The 24,374-nt window shown below is 38.2% G+C and overlaps 2 protein-coding genes and 1 long non-coding RNA gene across 3 annotated transcripts; 1 reads left to right on the forward strand and 2 right to left on the reverse strand.

Moving 5' to 3' along the window:
- Positions 1–380: 380 nt before the first annotated feature.
- Positions 381–7,604, reverse strand: rom1b (retinal outer segment membrane protein 1b). Its single transcript, XM_026918066.3, has 6 exons — positions 7,165–7,604; positions 6,597–6,747; positions 4,365–4,640; positions 3,678–3,832; positions 2,958–3,204; positions 381–967 (listed from the first exon to the last, which is right to left on the reverse strand). The coding sequence occupies exons 2-6, from the start codon at positions 6,744–6,746 to the stop codon at positions 728–730; spliced, it is 1,068 nt and encodes a 355-aa protein (XP_026773867.1). The 5' UTR covers position 6,747; positions 7,165–7,604; the 3' UTR covers positions 381–727.
- Positions 7,605–7,788: 184 nt separating this feature from the next.
- Positions 7,789–15,083, reverse strand: si:ch211-276i12.4 (uncharacterized). The gene is made up of 7 exons (XM_026918065.3): positions 14,239–15,083; positions 12,691–14,092; positions 12,034–12,062; positions 11,566–11,694; positions 10,037–10,103; positions 9,358–9,459; positions 7,789–9,209 (listed from the first exon to the last, which is right to left on the reverse strand). The coding sequence occupies exons 1-7, from the start codon at positions 14,382–14,384 to the stop codon at positions 8,505–8,507; spliced, it is 2,580 nt and encodes an 859-aa protein (XP_026773866.3). The 5' UTR covers positions 14,385–15,083; the 3' UTR covers positions 7,789–8,504.
- A 27-nt stretch (positions 15,084–15,110) lies between these two features.
- On the forward strand, positions 15,111–20,574 carry LOC128318649 (uncharacterized). The gene is made up of 2 exons (XR_008302082.1): positions 15,111–15,988; positions 16,075–20,574. It is a non-coding gene; the product is annotated as an uncharacterized LOC128318649 (long non-coding RNA).
- The last annotated feature ends 3,800 nt before the right edge of the window (positions 20,575–24,374 follow it).

Consider the following 24,374-nt stretch of genomic DNA (forward strand, 5'->3'; position numbering starts at 1 on the left):
AGAGGATTCAAAATCCATTATATAATAAAGTAACATTGACAGAGTCAATTAGTGCAAAACAAACAGAACATTTACCTCATTTGGCCAAAGCTTTTATCCAGAGCAACTTGCTACTGTTGGGTCCTTGTTGAAGGAGCCAGCAATGGCAGCTTGTTGAGGCTGGGATTTGAACTCAGAGCCCTTTGATCAATAGCCCAATGCCAAAACCAATGTTACCACTGCTACCTACCACTGATGCGGAAAAATGTACACCATGTCAAAAGCTTCTGAGGAAGAAACATGGTCCTGAGCATTTATAACCAGTAGCAAATTCAAATTTCATTCTGTTTCATATACTAAAAAAAAAACAACCAAATAGCAGCACAAAGCAGATACAAACTCATATCTTTATTTGTCTCATGCATTTTTTGCATTTGCTCTATACTGATATCTTTACAGCCATGCATAAAGCAGAAACGATGGTCTACAAACAGCATGCAATGTGGTATCCTTTACATTTCACAGTTATGTGAATTTTTAAAGTAATTGTAAAATTAGAAGGAAAATAGAAGAATATTCTCAGGGCCTAAATTGATCATATCATTTCAACACTATAATGGTAAATGGATGATAGAGATATAGTGTAGGAGAAGGTTGTGTTTAGTTTTTTCTCCTTCTCTGGATAACATATTAATAACAAAGAGAAGTTGGAAATTCTTTCCACTGATAAACCCACAGGTAACTTCATTTAGCTGGAGGCCGTGTCTGCTTTCTCTGCTGGCGCAGCTGCCTCTGGCTCGGCCGCTGGAGGGGCGGCCTCCACCTGAGCCTGCTGAAACAACTTCATCACCTTCTCTTTCAACTCTTTGGCTGTCTCCTTCACACCTTTCTCCAGGATGTAGCCTTCCGTTTCGATCTCCACATTCTCCTGGCCTTCCACGGCTCCCATGGAGGTCTGCAGGTAGCGTAGGCCAATCAACACAGTCATCTACAGCAGAGAGAGGAGACAGACATGATCCGCAACCCACTGGGTATGTACTTTTTGAAAAGGGTTGTAGTGTGATTTTTTAAATTATACATTTACGTGGTTTTACTAGAACTATCATTACAGAATCTATGCAGCAGTTTGCATCCCCTTGGTTTCAAGATGAAAAAAAGATATAGCTTTATCTATTTACAAAACAGAACTCCTGAATTGTGAAGAAAACACAATGTTTTATTTGTGAAACGTTTTATAATGTGGCCTAAAAATTACAAACTAGCAATTGAGTCTAGGTCAGCAGTTATCTACATCAGCAGTCTCAAAAGTTTGCATCCTTGTTGGCATTCTCTAGTTAATTTCTGTGAATGTGCCTCGAAACAGCTACTAACACAGACTGAAAAATAAATACCTGATAAAAGAGCATATCATATCAGCATATCAGAGCATATTATTTTTATATTAAAGGATGACTGCAGTTCTGCCAGCCTCAGAAGGGTTGATAGCTGGGGAGTGAATAAAATTTTAATGTGGTCATGCATATCTATTACACAGCTAATCAAATCTTATTCTAGACTGACTATTAAAAAGTGCAGTTACCCAGTGGGTTATGTCCAATAAAAAAAAGCCCAAACTGAAAAAACTGCCAGTTCAGTTCAGTTCAGTTCAGTGGATTTTTTTTTTAAATCCGTCAGCAAGACACTTGCAAAAAGTGTTTAGAGGCAAGTGAAGGAAAATCCACATTTACTTCACATTCAGAAATATGAAGTTTTGCTATTAATTTCTTAACAACACTACTTTGTGATAGTGAAGTAAAGCCTGTAAAATCTGTAAAACGTAACTCACAGCAAATATTGTGTTTGTCTCATGATTCTGATGTGAAGGTACATAAAATTTTGCACTCAGCTGAATGTTAAATATGTGGTTTCCAGGCACAGCTGGGAGAATTCATGAATAAGCATATCTGGCCTGTTTTTCTGGTTTTGTTTGCCTTTGGTTTAGCTGGCAGTATAGCTTAAGGTATCTTGGTCACAGTCACAAAAAATGGATTAAAATAAGGACATGTACGTATATGTTGAGTTTATATGAACATTTGTCTTAGGAATACTGAAAGAATTAACACGGGTGTTAATAATACCTCTGGCAATTTACATAGTGGTAATAATACTAGTTAGAGATGGCAGTGCCAAATCAGATCATACTGATATTATAGGATGGCTTTGACGCTGCCTGCGTTGATAGCTGGGAAGTGAGTAATATTTTAGTATTATTATTAGTATTAGTATATTAGTATTATTAGATAACACAGCTAAAGTTATTCTAGACTGATTTTTAAGTAATTCAGTTTCCCAATGGGTTTCTTCTAATAAGCCATGGTATTTTATAAATATACTGTACAGACATGAGAATTTAAGTCTCTACCTAACTACGCTTCACGTCCAGTCTTAGAGTCCTAGTACGGTTTAGTGCAGCATTCATCAACCAGTTCACATTTCATCCAACTATAGAAAACCTGGATTCCCAGCCAGTCGGATGATGTTGACTGGCTTATGGACTGGTTTATTTATTTTATTTTATGGTTTATTATTACTAGTTTTCACTTCAGCACACCATACCTTGGAATACTCCAAAATTTTTCAACCTAATCTCAGTCTACTATATCTGTATCATTTGACCATTAGATTAGAATTTTGGACTACATAGATAACATAATAGCATAACTGTAGCGCGGAAACAGATCATCAACATGGAAGTATCTCGGTTGTGAACTAATCATGTATGGATTTGCAGTGTCATTTTTAAACATTTGTTGACAATTCAACAACTAGCCTTATATCTCTATTATAAGTAAATTTAAAATAAACAGATTTTCCTTTCTTGTCTTAGTATGGTGAAATTCCTGTCCATGGTAGTCACATATACGCTATGATGTGGTGAACAGTGACTAGGTTTAAAAATAATGGTGTATTCCTTTAAACATAATGTTCCTCCACTGTACCTGAATTAGAAATACAGACAGTACTCCGGGCCCAATCGTGTTCATCAGACCCATGTAGTAGTTAACCAGAGCCTGACGGCAGCCACGGTTATACAGATTCAGCTCCTCACTCTGGTACTCGTAGTTGTAATGGGCTGTGTTGTCTAAGAGGTGGTACTGGATGCAGGGTCTGGGGGAAGCTGGGTTACAGCAGCTGAAAGGGACTCCATCCACTAGGTAACGGCCATCCACATTACTCTTTATACGGCTAGACAAGGGGCAAAGCACCACAGGAAACACAACAAAGAGTTTGCTCAGATATGTGCGTAATCTCTTTTTTTCAGTTTTCTACTATATGTTGATTAATTTGAATTGAAAATATGGAAATTTGTATTTAAAATAACTCTTTTACATTACTACAAAAATAAAGCAGTTTGTTTTTGGGTCACTGGGTGTTCAAGGTTATTTGCCTGGGTCACTCATAAGGTTCTGTATGCACATGTGATTGATTTGAAATGATCGATGCAAATCAACTGTGTTGGGACATGTGATGTGCAGTTTTCAATCATTCATTTTAAAAGCAAGGATCTGAGACTATCAGTGGTGCTTGTAAGAAATACAGGAAGCAAATTCACCCCACATGGTGCTAATTTCGTTTTCACACCTTGAGCCTTCTGCCTTTAAAACATGCTAAGAGGAAGGATGACACAGTCCATTTTTTTTCGTCTGCTTTTTACTCACTCTTTCACTTCCTTAGAAGTGAAGTCCAGGTAGCGGTTGTTGACCCACTGCACTTCGAACCAGTCTCTGTAATTTGTGTTTCCACAGCACTGGAACTCTATCTGCAGATGGTCAATTGTCTCCTTCTGGAAGCACCGGCCTGGTGTGTCTGTGTCCTGTGTGATGGATTACAACTGCACAATGAGCATGAAACATTAAGCCTAGTCTTGAACTAAAGAATACAGTTAATGGAGATTGTTAGTCTAGAACTTAATCAGTACATGAAACTAATGTGTAGATCATCAAATCCTTTGATTACTACTGAGTGCTTACTATACTGTAAGTTACTTTATGATATTCATTTGTATTTTTATTTAAATTGTTTATTTAAATTGTCCTTGATTAGGTTTGGCATATATAGAAACTAGCTCACTGTTCCAGTACATCCTCATTATTAGCAGTCATCCCACATATCACACCATGCTGAAACTGCCATTACACTTAAAACTTGAGTAAATGGTTCTCAGTCAGAATACATGCACAATTGGACACATCCTTGGCATTACTCTATCACTTGGGGAATAGTATTTAAGACCCTTCAACCAATACCATGACAGAGTGGTGGTTTATTTAAGTGTGATTTACTCACTATGAGTAAAAAAATCCTACGAAAACTTAATTTCTCCGTGTGCAAGTGCAATCTTTCACCTTATAGAAACGGATGCCATTCTTCAAGCCCACTTTGAGCGACTCCTCCAGGCTGGGCTGCAGGGCGTAGCTCAATATCATAGCAACCAGCAGCAGGGAAGTAAAGAAGAGAGAGATGCAGAAGAAGGGAGTAAGGATGTTTTTCCAGCGTGGAAACCGTGAGGCATCCAACGAGTCCTGACACACTTTACCAGCGCAGATGTTGATGCCCACAGACGTCAGCCCCACCACCATGAGCAGATTGGGCACGATATGGATGTCACTGTTATGCATCACCTAGGAAGTAAGGTGAGAACAAAAGGTGCAATAAATAGATTTAGAAGTTCTGGAAATCTACCCATAATGCAGTGCATTTGACACCCAAAACAACATAAGCAGAGTGTGAAATAAAATTAGTACAATGAATTAATCAGACATTAATCACTGTCTCTCTCAAGATGCATTTTTAAGCCAAATATCAGAAGATTTTGGACTATAAAATGAAAATGTTATACAGAAAGTTTTCAGTGCCACTATGAACAGTCTGGAATACATTATTTCTATTCAAGAAATATTGGTAGTATGAGGTTTTGCTAAAGAAGGCCAAATCAAGGAACAATGAACAAAGCTTGGTCAATATCATGGCCGTCAATGCAAATGCTTTTCTTCTACATTGGTGAGGTTGACAGAGGTTTTGTTTTCTTGTTCTGTGTTATTATGAGCAAGATCCTGCTAGGGATCCTTATGATAAATATGATGAATTATGAATATGCAATTTTTCAAATTTGGCTCATCCTGCCAAACCAAACAAGCCCTTCCTCACAACCCTGGTTGCTATGCTGTGTAAGGAACAAAACATGATGTGACATGCTGTTATAAAATAATCAAGGACACAAAGCGGAGTTACTGTTACCACGCTGAAATTGATTATTCTCCTAGAACAGCATGTCCCAAACTGTTTTGTTCCTCTCATACCACAGTAATTTGCCAGTATTATCAATTAGATTAGATTCAACTTTACTGTCATTGTGCAGAATACAAGTACAGAGCCAATGAAATGCAGTTTTCCGCATATCCCAGCTTGCTAGGAAGCTGGGGTCCGAGCGCAGGGTCAGCCATGATATGGGGCCCCTGGAGCAGATGTGGTTAAGGGCCTTGCTCAAGTGCCCAACTGCAGCAACTTGACAATGCTGGGGCTTGAACCCCAAACTTTCCAATCAGTAACTCAGACCATTACAAAGCTATGACACCTGAGAGTCTTTGCATAAATGACTGTTAAATAACTGTCTCGTTACTGAAAACCTCACCATATCAATGATTATACATTTTCTTTGTTAAATGATAACACATTTTTTACAATCTGTTTATTATTAGGCTTAGATTATGTAGTGCATCCGCTATGCAAGTCATATGCTATAAGATCGAGTGCATTAATACAGAACTTTGATTTAAATAAAAGCTGGAACTACTGTTAGAGCTCCTGTTATAGATAATTACTCTACATCTTCTGACCAATCAGATCAGAGAATTCAACAGCCCTTGAATTAAGCCCTTATATAATTAGTTTTGTTGTACTACTCTATTGAAATGGCACCAAATCTCTTCAGTTCTATCACTTCAAATTTAGACATAGTGGTTGTTGTAGTGAGTTTGGTTGGTAATTTATTGACCAACCTCTTGTGTTGTACTACACAAAAACAAGACCACCCTGCCTCTGGTTTAATAATGCTGACTAAAAAAGTGAGGATAATTGTTGTTTAACCTCAGTAATTTATGCACAACAATTCAAAATTGCAATAAGTAAGTAATAAGCAATACGTGGATGATCTAAACGTGCCATGTATCCTTGAACAGTCTTAGCTATGAGCCCTATGACTCAAGAATTTTATCCTATATACTGCTGCAAAGAGCTTAAGAAGGTGCATTAGAGAATCTAAACTCTATGTCCAGGAATCTTGATGTCTTTTTTATTTCTAAAAGTAAATTATTTTTATATAGCTTGAACACAAATGACTCGTTTAAAATTTAAATTTCACACCTTCAGAGCACAATAAATTATTAAGACGTTAAGTAACTTTACATACCCTGCCGTAGGATGCATTTGACCAGAGGAAAAAAAATTGTCTATAAAAGAAATCTTGAGATAAATCTCAAATTAACAGCTACATTAAATACAACACAGCTAAGCTGCCACATGGACATGTTAATATACTGCGCATTGTCGTTAGACGCAGGTTAATAAATGCTTAGTACCTCGGCCCTGCGGAAAAGCTCAGTCTTGAGGAAGACTCCCAAGGCAAAGGTGGTGGCTCCAGAGACCATGGCGACCCATGACAGCAGCCACAGTCCCTGGGCCAAACGTACCCTCTTCTGGAAAGGAAACTTGATCTTGAGTAGTGCCATGCTAGAAAGAGGAAAGAGAGGAGGAAAATAGGGATGAGTTGGAGGAAGTGATATGAATAATTGCAAACTCAGAATTTATATTTACCTATGCAAATTATTTTAACTAAATTACAAATATCGAGGCTGCTCCAGGGAGGATGAGAGAAACGCCAAGATTGACATTATAAATAAATATAAATAAATATCTGCCCCAGTGGCTGATTCAAGGGTAATCCTTTAATCTACTGTAAGTTAAAAAAAAAAAAAGTAACATATAATAGGTCCAATTCAAAGCAATTACTCTTTTTTTTTTTTGCTAAAATGTTTTTAAAAGTTCATTAATCCAATAATCCAAGCTTTGTTAAAAAATAAAAAATCAGTCAGAAGCTCCATACAAATATTTTGTTTCTTTTAGAAGATGCAGAAGATTTCTGATTACCTTCAATGATTGTTTAGCGTCCTTCACTTGGGACTGAAATCAGCACACTTTCTACAATTCTGCAGCCATTTTGACGAGGACTCAGGAATATGATATGAAGTATTATGCCTTGGGTGTCATAATCTCTTCTGCTCAGAGCTGATCCAATTAAACTAACCAATAAGAATAGCCAATAGTAATTCAGACCCTTGTCCTCTAAACACACCTGCCCTTGAGCTGCAAAGCCAGAGAGAAGGAGGGAGAGATAAACGAGGTACATTTTGGATCGGAGGTGTCCTTATGCGAGGCAGTAAAGGAGGAGAAGTAGAAGTGATGAGAGGGGAGACTGAAACAACGAGTGGGAAAGTTATAATAAAGTTGTCAGTGTGCAAGAGACAGAATATGCTTCAATATTTTTTTGTACAGATGTTTATTGCTCTATTTTCTTCACATGTGAGTACAAGGGAAGCTGAATTCTGTTACATATGAATAACCACACCTGAGATATGCATGCTAAAATCTCAGCCACACAACAAGGTTCACAAAACAGATTTTGAAAATTATATACATATATATATATATATATATATATATATATATATATATATATATATATATATATATATATATATATATACACACAAACTTTGGATGAATTAAGAGCTTTTACTATAAACCATCCCTGAAAAAAATGTAATGCTTGCTCTAGATCAGGGTTTCTCAAATTAATATTCCAAAGTAAGACAAAAAGAACCAAAAAGATCTTTGACTAATAAATACTATTTATACTATTATACTAATTAGTACAATAATGTAATATGAAATCTGAAATATAATAAAATGTATACTATTACACTACTATCCTTTTATACAGATTTATATATCTAAGTAAATAAGTAATTAGTAAATAAATAATTTCTCTTATTAGTTGAAACAGGGGAAAGCAACTGGACATGCAATAAACAATGAAAGGAGAAAAATAAAATATTTTTACAGAGCACAAACATGGAGAGCATGATGCCATCAGGTTTACCACCAAATCTAGTAGAACATACTTTAACAACCCCAAATAATTTTTGTACATTTTAAATTTTTTTGCCTTCAATTTTTTAATTTGTTTATGATGATTCTTAATTGAAAATCCTTTTCAGTCTTGATTTGTAAAGTAAATCAGTATCTGGAAAACCGATGCTAAATTTCTACTATGAAGAAATAACTAATGTATCACCAGATGAAGGTACTGTCTGATGAAGAACATTGTCTTTAATGAGACGGAAAAACAAGCACATTTCTCCAATTATATTCCTAACCCAGACCAGTCTCAATAAACTGGCCAACATGAATCAAGCATATAAAGCAGCCTAAAGTCCCTCTGTAGGCCCTCTGGTCCAGTCCCTGTCCTCAAGATCTCTCTGTAACTGCCTCTCCTTTGACTGGGAAGGAATTTGGCTTATAAAATTATCCAGCATCTTCTGTGCTGTTCGATAGGTAATGTCATCAGGCTCCTGCTGTGCAATTCCTGCACACCCCACTGTTCTCTGTTCTCCTGTTCCTTTTATCTCCTCCAAGTGGTACTGATTAGATAGAACTTCACCAGGCCTATGGGCCAGCATGCTGCTGGAGTGTAATTCTGTCTCTAAGCCTAAATGATGCAATGTGACCCTGGGGACATGTTCTTTGGCCTTTGCATCTGGTATCTTCCTGTACATGGCAGAGTTAATATCTACAGCAATGGAGTGAAGGTTGGAATCCCCTGTCTTAGGAAGTAGGAGCGCACTTGCATCTGTCTTCTCTAATCCAACCCAGCGGTCTTGACTTTCTGTCCATGGCAAAAATGCTGCCATATGCTCCTGTCTGTCAGCTGAATCTCGCTGCCCAGGGAGTAACCAATCAGATACCCTATCACCCCTTTTCCTCACAGATGATTGGTTGTCCCTGGGTCCTAAGGTTCTATCTGATTTGTCAGTGTCCAACTGACCACGTGATGAGGAGGAGAATAAAAAGTTCTTCACAGTATCTTCAGAGTCAAAATACTTGTCCAAAAGCTCCCTAATCAAGGAGGGAATCTGAAAGTGGAAGAGAAGGGCATGTTTAAATCAACACTAACTAGTGTTGAAGAGCAACGATGATATTACTCAGGTTTTATCATAATCTGTATAGTGATCACTACACTAGCTAAACGAATCCTTTCTCTTTTCCCATGTTTGTGCTCACGTTAATGTTTTCCTGTGAGATGACTGTATTTTTTTCTGTATCCAGTTGTTTGGTCAGCTCTGAAATCCTGTGATCCTTCTGCTCTGAGTTCATGCTGTCCACCTAGAACCACAAAAGAAGTGTTATTTGGTCTGCAAATAAGCATGAGTATGTATTTCATCCATGAATATTCCTTGCATGCATAGCATGTGTTGCCACGTGACCATGTGGCCTTCGTACACCAATAATACTACTGTAAATTTCAAAATGTCATAATAAAGCAAAGAAGGCACTATGGAATATGGAGTATGGAATAAAACATGATGAGGCATGCTGTTATAGGAAAATAATCAGTGATAGGGTGGTGTGGTGTGGCCCCCCGCAAAGTGGAGAGGTGTTAATCAACCCGAAGTTCATTATTTTCAACCCATCCCAAAGTTCTTCATATGCAACAGCAATTTTCCAACACTAGACATTTTTATTTATTAAGAAATTACAAATTATATGACTTATCCATTTGTAGTTACGCTAAAAGTTGTGTTATTGTTAATACTAGTAGTAGTAGTAGTAGTAGTAGAAGTAGTAATAGTAGTAGTAGTAGTAGTAGTAATAGTATTGTTATGGCACTGGCTACATTACAGAATACATTTCTATTTTCTGCAGACTGTCTGTTTTCTGTATTTGTGTGTCTGTGTCTCACCACAGACTGGAGTTTTTGCTCCAGGACACTGTTGGCCTGCTGACAGCTTGTGTAGCTCTCCTGAAGCCTGTGAGGGAACAAGAGTTTACCAATTTAATCAGGGTTAAACCAGGCATATACTTTACTGTACACTGCAAAAATAATATTAAGTGAAAATATAGTTAAATATATCTCTTATATCTCTTATATATCTTATATATCATATATTATAAGATTACAATAAACTAAATATATGATTAGATAGTCTTGTTTTATTGGCAGATATTCTTTCCAAATTTAAGCACTTTTATCTGCCAATAGAATAAGAAAAGCTTGAAATAGGTTAAAGCAACCCAGGCATAATATTAGATTTGATTTATAATAATCTAATAATAAGAAATATTTTGCCCATATTCAAGATATTTTCACTTATACCTTTTGGAATGTAGCATGTGTGTATAATGTGTGTGCATGTTATTTTTAAGTTCACCATTCAAATGATATTTTCCAAATCCAATCTAATTACATGATAAAATTATGTTCAACTTAATAAAAGTTAACTTTAAAAAGAGAAAATTGTGTATATTAAGAGATTAATCATGAAAAAAACAGTCAAGTTAATAGCAGCTTGAAAGTTTGCGTGTCCTGTCCTGAATATGATATAAATATTCTAGAACAATTTGTTATTTCCACGTCTTGTCGTTATAATTTCTTATACACTTTCCCAATTTTGCAATTTCTTTCACATCCTCTGAACAGGTTTTACATGATCTTACAATACTGAGCCCCTCCTTTGTCTGTGTTCTTCTTGATTTATTTGTTATAACTCTGCTGTCAAGTCAGGTCTGGAGACAGAGAGAGACATAGCAAAACTTTGTATGTCTTGCTTCTTTACTAATGACTAATTCTAAACTAATTTTTTAGTTAATTTTTCATTTGATTTTTTTTCTTTATCTTTTTGATTGTTGTCTTGCTGTGGTTTTGACTTACATTTTAGTTTTGTGGAATTCTATTTTTGTAGACATAATGTAATATAGTTACTTTTTCACAGCAAGAAGTCATGAGGGATGCAAACTTTTGCACTAAATTGTGTTCATTGTCTGTAATGGCATAATTTGATTACAACAAATTAGATCAAAATATTTTGCATCTAAAAACTGTTCATTTTTACAGAAAATATATATGCATAAATATTTTATTATACAATTCCATGCTCGTTTCTCTGCTGTCTCAAAGATTTTAGCAGGAAAAATTCATTAGGGAGAAATGATTATCAGAATAACAGTTTGCAGTACTGTTCTTATACCACATGTTTAGAAAAACATAACAATCAGAAATAAAAGTATATGGCAGTGGATTTTTTTTCTGTTTTAAAAACCTTTTCTTCATTAATACTTATTCCCTGTGTATGTATAATCGTGTTATTATCTTTAGGCTTAATGTTGTGGATAATATTAGAACAAAATTATAACATTATCCACATAATAGAATCCAGTTCTATTATAGTTATACAATCCAGTTATAGAAATCCTGTGAACCTCAAATCTCACCTTTTGCATTTCTCTTTAACACTGCTTAATTCTGTCTTGGTACACTGAAGCTCTGCCTCCATGTGTTCAATGCATGACACCATCTGCAATAAATTCTCATGCAGGTCTTTGTTGTAGTGCTCCAGCAATCTGTAGGGCATCGTGGGAGTTTTGTTAGGGTCAGAATACCACACACCAGATTCTTCCTTATTCCAAGCTATTCAGGGATTATAATTAGAGATAATTGCTTTCCTTTAATATGACAACAGAACAGCAACAGTAAACATGTTTGCGTGAACCTGCATACAAACAACTGTGTTACAAAACTTCTGGTGATCTACTTTGGCCTCAGAAAGCATGGCAAAAGAAGATCGATTCAGTTTGCAACTAGCTGGCTGGCAGAATATAGAATAGGCAACTCAAAACAGATATTGGAATAAAGAAAATCAATAGTGCGAAATAATAGAGCAGATGGGAAAAAACACTCACTCGGCTCTGTCCATGCTACTCACTGAATCCTGGGCGTGGAGGGCAGAGGCATGAGAGGGTGAAAGATAACCAGAAAATTGATTTTCAAAGTCATGTGCTTCCGGTTAGTTCATTGATTCATACTGATTCACTGAACCTGGACTAATTAACAGATATGGACTGTTTGATGGTGGCCCCTCTTTGTCTCTTGGACTGAACTGCAAACTGCCAAATGTATACTAGAAACTGTGAATAATATGGCAATAATTTATTAGTCCATGCTGACAAGTTCTTCAAATATTTCAAGCTTTTAAAAAAATACACCCTGCTTCCATAAATGTTGACATTGGAAAAACAAGGATATAGAAGGGTATAACTAGAAATAAGGGTTGAGATTATTTTAGATGATAAGAGTAATATGTGGAATTACAAAATCTAAAATACCTATATTTATATATCTGTATTTAAATATCACACATCAAAAAGGCTTAGAGACAAACATGTAATAGAGCAGTGGTTCTTACATTTTTTTGACTACAATACCCTCTTTCAATATGCCAAGTACTCCAGACTTTTTTCTTTCTTAATATTTTCCTTATATAAAAAGAGTATTCAAAGTAATTATTATTCATATATTGTAGAAGATAATATATTTTGTATATCATTTTTCAAACTCACCCTGTGTGATTGTTTGGAGTGTCTCCTGTACCCCATGTATTTGTGCTTGTTAATATTCTCCAAGTTAGGGGCAGTCACTGTGGAGGATTTTTTTGCGAACTCCATGCCCAGTCCAGCAGGCAGAGATGAGACTTTGTGCTCAGTATTAACCTTTCTATGTATGCCATAACCATCATTATAACCCCATTTGCTTTTAGCTTGATAGTGCTTCTCCTGCAGGATGGACTCAGAACTGGTGCTGGTACCTTCAGAGAGGAGCTGGCTGTATTTTCCATGGTGCTGTTTGTGTGATGTGGCTCTATAACTTTCAGGAGTAGAGTGCTGCTTCTCTTGACTGCGTTGGTGCTGATGCTGATGTGGCGCACCCAAAGAGCTCCCAGTTTGACACTTATGACCATGTTTATTGGAATCTGTTCTTCCTTTTTCACTGTCGGATTTCACAGGCTGGACTATGTGCTGTTTGGATGATTTCTGAACATGTACTCGTTCCTGGTTGGATGCTTTAGCAGGCTTTCTTCTGTCTTCATGGGGCAACTTGTGAGATGCTGGTGTAGTGCTGGGATTGATCCTGAAAGAGCTGAGTCTTGAAGGGCTGATAACCTGCCTGGTAATCTCATCCAGAAAGGCAGAGAACTCAAGCTTCTCTTTTACAAAGTTATCCCTCAGCACCTCCACAGAACTCTGTTTACGAGGACTAGTACCTTGTCCCTTCGTGGACAATGCTTCCATAGACTTGGCTTTCCGGAAGTTTCCATGCTTCTGCCCTTCATCTTTGTTTTTAAGAATACCCTTGCTTGGCAGCTGAATAGATGAGACAGCCCTCTTAGGTCTTGCCATATTTACTGTTGCAGCAGCCTTATCCTTGACAGCAAAGTTTTGTCCCAGGCTGGTGGTCTTGTAAAGTTGGCTGAGCTCCAACGGGTGGGGTCTCTTATGTTCCCTAGGGCTACATTCTTGGCTTACACTCTGCATAAGCCCCTCTACACTTTTGCTCTGGCATCTGTATAGTGGTGATTTCCTCAGTCCTAGCTCTGAGACCTGTTGTTGCTGTCCAGAATGACCAAAATGCTGTTGTTTCTGTTGATGATGTTGGACAGAAAGTGCCGAGACACTCAGATCAAAGTCCACGTTCCCCGATGCCTCATCTTGAAAGGTCCTGGCTTCTAGAAGGTTGGAACAGGACACAGAATGCTGGGGTCTGTTTAGCAGGAAATGCCACTCACTGTCCAAACTGGACTCCGAAAGCAAAGATGCAGAAGAAGAGGAAGAAGAGGAGGAGAGGCTGGATATCAAGGCCCTAGAAACGGTGTTAAGTTGTTCTTTGTGGGGTTCAGTGCCCCCAAAGTTTTGATGATGATCTGGGTGATTTTGGGAATCATATTGATGGAAGTCATTAATGTTCCTGTGGAAATTATTGGGACAGGAATTACCTTTCAAAGAGGAATGATTTGGAGGGCTGCAACAATTTACATCAACTGTATAAGATTGAAATGTTCCAGATTTCACACTTGAGTTTGGTTTTAGCAAAAGAAAAGATAAAGTACATACCTAGATGATCTTCTGGAGTTGTGCTGGTTGGGGTGGTGATGTGGTACATCCTGATGAGGAAAAAGATGTTGATGTTTCTGGAGTTTAAGTTCATCTTTTGATGATTTATGCATAGGAATGAAATACTTTCCCATTTGTCTCTTCATTACAGAAGCTCTACCAATTCAACCATAAAGCAATTAATCCACAAACCAGTGTAAGGTTGACACTATGCTATTTTACACTGTTGCCACCCATATAAACCCGATAACAGTTCCACTATAAAGACTTATAGCAGTATCCTCTGATGCATTCAAAACAGTCCCTGTCCAGATTGAATCTCATATGTCAAGTAACCAATCTAGCACCCGGTTGCCATGAAACTGTGATGACATTATGCTACATTGAACTTAATGACTTGTGTAATGCATTACACAATCGACCTTGTAGACAGGCAACAGTGGGAACAAAATCGATCAGGCTTTGGAGCAAAAAAAAAAAAAAGTTCTCTCTCTCTGTCGCTCTCTTTCAGCAGAGGTTTAAAATAATCCAAATGACTTATACAGCTCCATCTGATTCAGACCTTCAGGCAGTTTCCTACTGCACAATGGGAGAATTTGGTGTTATGTTTGTGTAGATATGTTATGATCTAGATATTTTGTGTAGAGTGAAATGTCTTCTTTCTGATTAGGATACAACCAGTTATACATTGTTATGAGGATGAGCAATTGTGCATTGTTCAAAACAGTGGTTCTGAAACCAGTCTTCAGTGCCCCAGACAGCCCACAGTTTTGCTCTATCTCAGTGTTGACCACCTGGGACCCTGATGACTGCTTTGAGAAGCACAGGCTTTAAAAATAAATGCTTTGTTGGTACACTGTGATCCTTGGGTAATGTTATGCCTTCACCACGGGTACACTTACATCCACTTAAAAAAATGCAAAAACAAAACAATTGAAGAGATATTGAAACTAGACACTACTGTCACTTACTTTCAGACAATGCAAGTTCTTCTGCCTTTGTCCCTTTGCATGCCTTGGCAGAGAAGGTGCAAATGGTCAGTAATTAACCTCCTGAAGTGATTACCACACTCACTGATTCAAATGTTGATGATCAAGCTATGCTGCCAGACTTTAAAGATGTATGGATTCTGATCTGCTTTTAAAAAACATGAGCCCATCTTTCAAACCTGACTTCTTAATAATAAAATGTATAGTGTACTGTGCCCCTATTATATGGCAATGTGATGTGGCATGAAAAGAATAATCTTGTCATTCAACACTATGCTTTTTGTGCCCTCTTGTGGGTAAAGGAATTAAGTCACGTTAAATGAGTATGGAACTTTCTGGCACATGGAACTACCACAGTTTCATGTTCTTTTACACGTGGGAGGAAAAAAAACACCCAGATTTACACTGTAACTTAACTGTTCATGTCCTCAGTTAAACCATGATGGCCAAAAGGTTGATCATGTCCCAAATTGCACACCCCATTGCTATGTGCTTTGATAAATAGTTCCACTTCAGTTCCACTACTATGGCCTGGTAGTTAAGTTAACTAAAGTAGATGGTGATTAATAAAAATACATGGGCACATTATTACAAGAAGTAAAATGAGAAATACCTGATTGCAGTACTTTGTGACCCTAAAGATTGGGGTTATTCTTAAAAGGAGCTGATTCTCTACTGGTAATTTGTTGCCTTGTATTGGTGGAATGTTATGTCTAGTGGATACAACCACAAGTAATGGAGTAATACAAGGACCAATAATGGTAATGGTAATGGTTTTAATGGTTTGTAATGGTATGTGTAGGGGAAACCATTAGAATTTCTGTGATGGTTTCTATTGTTTTTTCAGCAGGAAGATTCTACCCTGGTGTCGATTCCAGTGTCGACTGGTTCGTGGACTGAGTGCTCATTATTTATTTTTTAAAATTGTTCTATTTTTCTATTTTGTTGTTCTGTCTAATGTTCTGTTTTGATGCTTAGGAGAGTAATTTCCTGTTTTGATTCTTATTTCTTCGTGTCAAACGACAGATGAAGCTTTCTTGTATAAATATATACAAAATCACGACTTAATTCTGGAGAAAAATGCCCAGACTTCTGAGTTAAAAGAAATGCATTTTCTGACTTGGCTGTGCTGTTGTTTCAGAATCGGACTAGCAATAAATCATTGTATGAAACTGACTCTTTGAATCGACTCCATTGTTTCTTAAACCTTTGAAAGAAAGCAGGTCGTCACTGTAAATGAGAACTGGTTCTCAATTGACTTACCTGGTTAAATAAAGGTTATTATTATTATTATTATTATTATTATTAAGAAAACCGGAATCGACTCTAAATTTTCTGGAATCGAGTCAGTCGTGTGTGACACCCACCCCCACGCTCCAAATACTGCTCCTGAACGGGGGATACGTGTTGTACGTGACAAAAACATGACGTGGCCAAAAACAACGTATGGATACAGATATGAGGCATATGTTGTGTAATTACAGTAACCCATTGCCTAACGTGAATACATGGTGCATTATTTATTGTTTTGTGCACGTAGCTACTGGCGTAATGACATGTGTTTATTTTTAGTTCTCTAACCCCTGAATGTTTTAGGATTGATAATGACTCAAGATTTACGTTCCAATAAGAATACAACGATATAGGTAACGACAGTTATTTGAGGAATCTTTTATTTAATCAGCCCGGATTTTGCCAGAACATTCTTCCACTTTCTGAACTAAGACAAACTTGTTTTTGTTTAAATGCCCTGCGCACGCGCACTGATGCAATGCAGTAAAATGCAAAGTAGATCCGGTCACACAAACCGGTTTAAACCGGACTGAGCTAGGTCTCTTTACCTCTGAACAGCTGCACTGCGCATGTGACGTAATTGCTGTTTGGAAAATCACCAGAGTTAGTAGCATTAGTCATCGTTTTATGTACTTTCCAACAAAAAGCCCCTTTATTTCTTATAAAACGCTTTTTAGCTTTCTAACATACATTTGAAAATTCTAAACCTCTCGGCTATTAGCACTTACGAATGCAATAATTCTCAATGCCAAGACACTCAGTTGGCCTATATCCAGCATTCCGAACTTTTTGTTATGTTATTTAATTTCGTACAAAGAAGAAACAGTTTTCAGTTACTATGATTGTCTTCTTCATATGCTTCTTATAAAGATGTAACCTCTCAGATTCATTACAATAATAATGTAATTAGCCAAAGAAGCGTCGCAGTGGAACTACTTTTTGCAATACGGCGGAAGGATTTTCCTTGTGACGAGCCGAGTCGCGTTAGTATATAAAGAAGAGCGAAATCGTTCTCATGCCACTCGTGGGCGGTGCGGTTGAGAGGTGCTGTGGTCTTGCCGGTCATAGGAACGGCATTGGTTTGACTTTCGTCTTTGTGTTTGCGGTTGATTTTATTGTGTATTTTAGTGAAGTTCGTCAGTTATAGTTGTCTTCCGTCTTTTTTTTTTTACTTTCTTTGATTGTAGTTGGGCATTTTATGAAATTCCTTTATTTTGAAGAAGGTCTAGTTTACGATTTGTCTTTTCTAACAGTACTTGACTACTCAAGCAACTGAAGAGGTTTAAACGCAATTTTTGTATTTCATTACATAGTATCTTTTTAGATATTTTTTGGCTAACGATAATTTGGTATACGCACTGAGTAGGTTTATTTTACTTTTTAATTTTCAACTATGGAACAAATTATGGATAAGAGAGTTGTTTTATTAACTCCAGTAAACATAGTTATTAATATAGACGTTAATAATATAGTGGAGATTACATGAGGCTAGAGATAGGAGCAAGAAAGCTCCAGGTCAAACTGCGCAACTAGCGAGTTTGTGGCGTAGACAAAATGGCGCAGCTGTTAAACAGCAAAATGGCCGCCGTTAAAGACGAGCTATTTTTAAAGCAAGCTGTTTGTGCCAGTTGCTGGTTAGCTTGTTGAGAACTTGTAACGACATGTTCTGTTTTCTACAATTTTTATACGAGTCATTTGTAAAAACCTGTTGACGTTACTTCATGACTAGTGTCTTCAGTCTCTGTTAAAACCAAGATCATTTTAGCCAATTTGCTAACGTGAGCGTAATTACGCTTCAAAAAAAGGCTATTTTGCCAATTGATTTGAATTTTTTATTTTGGGATTTTTTTGGAAATAAACAATGTGAATATGCAGTAGAAGCTATTAGTTTTCGATGGGCATTATATTAGAGTTTGTCAAAAGGAAAAAAGGACTGCTGATAGATCGTCAATCCTGATTTTTTTCCCCGCAATGTCTGTTGGCGGCTACAAGTTTGTTTTTCTTTTTTTTTTTTTTTTTTTATAATTTGGCTGAATGGACTGAGTTTATACTAAGGACTTAGCCAATTAGCTGTAACCACGGAAAGAAGATCTCGGGATCAGAGGGAGGCGTGAGGACCAGACGAGAGCCAGGCGAGGATCAGGAGAGCTCAGGCCAGGTTGGAGAAGAGGCGAGCGGGGAAGAGAAGAGGGGCAAGGCGGTGGTCCAGAGAGGAAAAGAGATCAAGACAGAGTAGCGACAGCATCACAGGCGGCCACAAGAGGGAGCACAGCCGGTCTAGACCAGACGAAGCCAATGACAGCAGATACAGCGCTGAGGGAGGGAGAGGGAGGTGCAGGGTCATCTACATAGCATCTTAAAGCCATTAGAAGAGGGAGTTTGGTTTGTATAAAGGGTATAGGTATCTGTACAAATTTAGAATTCAAGCTTTTTTCTCCTTCAGGTTTTTGTAGAATGCACTTGCTCGCAAAGCTTTGTTCTTTCTTTCCAGACGAGGTGTATGAGTGTGTGAAATTCACCATCAGTGTGTGAGCCGCCCTGTTGTTGATCAAGTTGGGTTTCTGCCGAGATGAGTGCCAGTAATCAACGATGCACCCATGCGCCGTTCAGATGTAGTCTCCTGGGAGAAAAGGCGTCTCTGTCCTTACAATCCAATAGGTCTGATCCAAGGTGCAAGCTACGTGAAGGGTTGTTTGGAGTTGAAGTTCCTCTGCGTCGCTACACTGCTACACATCGTCTGCTACTCCAGTCACATCTATATTCTTCGTGTTTTCAGTGCTGAGGCCATTGTGTATCGTTTGCTGGTAAACTTGATCTCCCTAAGTTTATGCATGATTAAAAAAAAAAACCCCAAAAAACTTTGAAAGCGCGTATAATTAAAAGGGAGTAACTATTCCCTTGTAGAATTTTGATGTAGACTTTGCAAATGCAGTCTATAGTCATTTATTGTAACATAAGAACATTGTATTGCGTCTTTGGTCTTTTGTGGGAAATGGGGCGGGGCAACTGCGTTTGAGTTTTTTCTTCCACAGGCCCAATCTCTTAAAGCAATAGCGCCAAAGGCATCCCTTGCTGTAGCACAAACCAGTGTTCTAAGCTTGTATGCAACAAAGTAATGGTGTAAGGACACAAGTGAATCCTCTGCTTTGGTTGGATTTAGTAAGGTACTATATATTGGCTTTCTGTCTCTCTTCATACTTTGCCAGACAATTTTATTCATTTTTTTGTACACATCTTTGTGTATTTGGGATGTAATTGTTTTGGGGGGTGGAGGGGGGGTGCGTTAACTGAAATCTCTTCCTAGCCTTTGCAGCTTTTCAGAGAGGCTTAGTTAGAGAACTGTGAATAACACTGTATGGGGAAGGAACCTGCAGTCTGTGGATGTGACCCTTCAAGGCAGCTAGCCCAAGGCATGAGACGAAGGAAGGAACCCAAAGGCGGCAAAGAAATACAAGTCGTTTCGTAAGATGGCACATTGTCAGGATTGTGTTGAATGTGTACCCATTCCGTTCATGGATATTGAGTCGTGGGGTAATGGGGCCGGGGACTGCTTAATTGTGACTCTTGCAGATTTAGTGACCCAACCCCTCAAAACCAGTGGTTCAGCTGCTAACTATTCCCCCTCGCAAGGAGCAAAGCTGATGAATACAGGCTCAGCGTGAATTTTACCTGTTCAAACGGCAAGTAATTGGTATTTCTGTAAATGAAAATTAATTTTGGTTTAATTGACATACATTAGTGATTGTAGTAGTAGTTTTGTATTTGTTTGGGTTGTTTAAATGGGTGGGGTTGGTTGTAGGCTTTTCTCCCCCCTTTTTCAGTGTGCCGTGTCCAAGTGCTTTTCATGCTCAAGATCTCCTGAAGATCACACTCTAACACATTGTGCATCAAGGTTTGCTCTTGCATTTGTCAGCCTCTTTTGGCCTTGTAAAGTCTCAATGTGGCTCATATACTTAACATTCATTGTACTTGGTAATTGTCAGTTTCTTGTGTGAATGCTTGAATTCTGTAAATTACATTCTTGGTTAATAAATTCATAGTGTTGTGATTGAAACACTAGTATGCATTTTTCTTGGTGTTTTGGGGGGCTTGTCTTGGGTATTTCTTGTGCTTTTTCAGGTGTGAATGTTGAGCTTGGCGCTTTAGAGCACGGGATGATCCCAGGGCTTGATGGCAACTCTTTTCAAGGTGGAAAGGAAGGCAGCAAAAATCCAGTCCTACTGCTTTATGGGAAGTCCATGTGAAAAGGCAAAAATGTCCAAATTCAGTTTACTGAATTTTGCTTGATGTAAAATTGCTCAGTGGTTACGAGTTATTTTTTTCTTAATTGCAAGTTTGATATGGCCTAGCTTCCTTTTAAAAGGAACTGGCACAATTCTGATTACTCTTTGCAAGCATTTCAAAATATTATTTTGAATGCTGTGAGGGATGGGCATGGGGTCTCTGTTTTTTGCCTTTTGGTCTTTCAGAATCGTAAAGCCCTTGAAGAATGCCATCTATCCAGGAAATAGCATGTCCAGGATTCATCCGCTCCCTTGAATTCCAACCAGCAGAACGACTATAACTGAGGCAAAACTTTATTAAATTGCTCAGCCATTACATCTGTGCAACTGTATGGGTGTTGATCCATTTTATAAAAAAAAAAAAAACCTTTGCTTTGCAAATGTAGAGCAAATGATTCCCAGCTGTTGTGCAACTGCACTACAGACTCTAAATTTAAAGTGGCTGAGATGAGCTGTGCAACTGTGCAGCTTATACTAGTCAACATGTGTACTTGAGCAGTGTATGAGAATCTATAAGTGTGGGATGGGGAGGGGGCTCTCTATTTCTGTTTCTTCTGCAGAAATCGTACCAGTTGTACAACGCAAACTAGATGCGGGGTCATGTGGAGCGTGTAGAAACCAGGTGTCTGCTAACTTAAACTTTTCTTAAAATGGCTAACTTGAATAACATTCACATGCTTAAGTATATTCTTTAAGCCTTAATGGTGACCCAAATTGCTTGGCTTTTTTTTTTTGTTTTGTTTTGTATTGCAATCAGTGTGGTGGAAATGTGTATGTGTAGAAGCCTCTTTGTTCCAGATCACTCGTCTGTCGACTTGATTCATAACTGCATCCGAATGCCTAGCCGTCTGTGGGAGCTGTCTGTGGTCAATGAGTGTCCTCACTGAATGGCGATCCTACCTCCTGTCCGCTTGAGAGCTTAGTCCAAACCTCTGAAGGCCTCCGTCAACATTCTCTGCGTGCTGTGTGTCAGTGTGTGCGCGTCTTCCTCTCTTGTTTCCCCTCCATTCTCTCAGGTTAATTTTGCTTAGGGGGCAAAATTTGTCTAGAGTGTGCCGCCTTGGACAGCCCTAACTTTGATGGAGCACTGGGGTATCCAGTCACTCTCTGATCAACCTGAGGCTTGTCTTGCTGCTATTTGAGCATCACTCTGCTGCTACCTGATAATGGAGTTAAGTAAACATGGTTATAATTTCATGGGTATGTGTAGCCTTAAATTGTAATTGCATGCACACCAGCTTTGCACTACATAAACATAATTTTAAATTCACTTAATGTTGAAGGTGGTACATCTGAAAGTGTAGCTGTTTTGGGTTGATGGGGAGGGTAGAGGGGTGGGGCAACATTTTCTCTCTCTCTTGCAGATGCATTATCTTGGCTCTACTAATTTTGCAACTGTCCAGTAACGTTGAGTGGATGGATGAGTGTGGGCTTGAGTTGAAACGTCCCTGCAATCTGGAGTTGTCCCAACTGTCTGCAGCAGTTGTAATACCTTGTACATTTTTGGATTTATTAGATAGGTGGATACAGTTACATGATTGAAATTTGTCTTGTGGGGGGGGGGGGGAGGGGGGGTGCATAATCTCTGCTTTTTTTTTTTTCTTTGTTGCAGCTCACAGCATTGTGGCGGTCGGAACGTGATTAAGGCTTCACTGGAGAAGTTGATAAGTTTGATTAAACTATTAAGATTGATTCATTAAAAAAAAAAAATTCCAAAAGGTTCTGGGGGCTTGTTTGGGAAGGGACAACCTGCAACTTGTGTCTAGTTACAGGAAAAGCACAGTCAAGCACCAAGGTTGAGTCACATCATACTGTATCAGCCACGTGTAACTTGTCCAGCATCAAGACCAGGAGGATTGAATGGTGGTAATCACTCAATTCAATTATAGCATTAGTTGGGGTTTGGGGGGGTATAAACATGTGTTCTTTTGTCATTTCAGATGTTGACATTGGAACGAACATGGTGATTGACCAAAAAGAACAGCAGCCTTGTTAAACTTTGTTGGTCAGAAATCCAGTTTGCATTTTTAAAGTGAACTTTTAGAGCACGACCTGAGTGATTTATCTGCTTTTCATTCTGCAAATGTAAAGGGATTGTGTGGGGATGGGGAAATCTTTCGTCTTCTGTGTAGTTTCAGGCAAAAAGAAAAGCCAGTGAGGAAAGGCCTGAATATTGTAGAGCAGCAGTTGTGAGGTTTTTCTTTTCCTGAGGGAACAATCTTGTTCCTTCAGGTTTTGCTTTTTAGCCTCAAAAGGAAAAAAAAAAAAAGCAAAAGACTCCGGTGGTGGCACTCCTGGTTTTTCTGGGACGGGGTTCAATTCCCTGCGGTGTCTTTGCTTTTCAAACTGCTGTTCTGCTGATCTTAACCTCATTCTTGTAGCTTACAGAAATAAGTGGGAAAAGTCAGTAGCACAGATTAAACTATAAGCATGAAGAAATGAAAGTCTAATGTTGAGTCCAGTCAGTAATTACTGTCATTTCAAAAGGTCAAGTACCAGTCATGTGTCTTTAAACTTGACGTTGTGATTGGACATGTAGTGTTGAGCATTACCACTTGGAGGAGAAGCTAAACATCAGGATGACCAGTCCTGTCACAATCTTACAACCAACCAATAAAGGCATAAAATCATATGATTTTGGAAGTGTTTAATTTTGGACAGGGCTCAGTTAAAACATGATTGTAATGGCCTTTGAAGCCCCTCAAAAATTCCCCATGTGCTGGTGTCTGATTATTGAAACCTAGTTATCAAGGTAAGGAAGGATTCTGGGGATCTTATGGGTTTGTACTCACTGGCCACTTTAATAGTGCCTGTACCTATGCTCATTCATGGAATTGTCCAATCAGACAACAGTGCAATGCATGAAGTCATGCAGATACAGGTCATTGTTCATATTAGTATTGGACAGGCTGTTAGTAATTGTATGCATTCCAAGGACACTATATATTGTCCGAGTGCATGTACGAGGTAGGTGTACCCAATAAATAGATGACATGCCTGTAAGCCACTTACAAAAAATAAATAAAATAAATCTTATGACAACACGTGTCTAAATCTAGAATACAACCACCTCCATGTCAAGTTAGTGTTTTTACACTGTTTCAGTATAGAATAACTTAAAATTCTGATTTTTGCCTTCCAATGTCAATACTGGTACAACCTGAGCTCTACTGTACTTGGGATGCTCCAGTGCAAGATTTGATGTAAGATGTACAGAGATGAAGTCCAATGAATATTGTTTCTATTCCTCATGCATACAGGTTTGTTCCACTCTACCATTTGATTCTACAGTGTCCAATCACATAGCTGACAATACCGGATTATGATGTGAACACGTTTCCCTCTGCTGCTTTTTGTTGCTCTTATGCTGTGGATCCCTTCCCTGTTTATCAAAAATCATACTTTCTCTTCTGGCAGATGGTACTGCAATACTGGGATTTGCTAGCTGTCCCTGAGACTGTTTCTTCCAGTAGGTCATCAGACTCCTGAATTAACCACACATTGCACATTTCCTTTGTATTGTAGTGTATAGACTGCACTACACAACTGCACTCAACATTTTCCTTACCTG

The sequence above is a fragment of the Pangasianodon hypophthalmus genome, chromosome 7 (genome assembly GCF_027358585.1).
Source record: "Pangasianodon hypophthalmus isolate fPanHyp1 chromosome 7, fPanHyp1.pri, whole genome shotgun sequence".
Lineage (NCBI taxonomy): Eukaryota > Metazoa > Chordata > Actinopteri > Siluriformes > Pangasiidae > Pangasianodon > Pangasianodon hypophthalmus.

Bases quoted from the DNA above. Each gene is read 5' to 3' on its own strand.
- rom1b (XM_026918066.3), bottom strand. From the start codon at position 6,746: ATGGCACTACTCAAGATCAAGTTTCCTTTCCAGAAGAGGGTACGTTTG. The intron at 4,641-6,596 runs GTACTAAGCATT...CTTACTTCCTAG, and splicing joins AGCTTTTCCGCAGGGCCGAG to GTGATGCATAACAGTGACAT. The intron at 968-2,957 runs GTACAGTGGAGG...TCTCTGCTGTAG, and splicing joins TGTCTGTATTTCTAATTCAG to ATGACTGTGTTGATTGGCCT.
- si:ch211-276i12.4 (XM_026918065.3), bottom strand. From the start codon at position 14,384: ATGAAGAGACAAATGGGAAAGTATTTCATTCCTATGCATAAATCATCA. The intron at 14,093-14,238 runs GTATGTACTTTA...TAATTTCCACAG, and splicing joins AACTCCAGAAGATCATCTAG to GAACATTAATGACTTCCATC. The intron at 12,063-12,690 runs GTGAGTTTGAAA...CTCCACGCCCAG, and splicing joins ACTCCAAACAATCACACAGG to GATTCAGTGAGTAGCATGGA.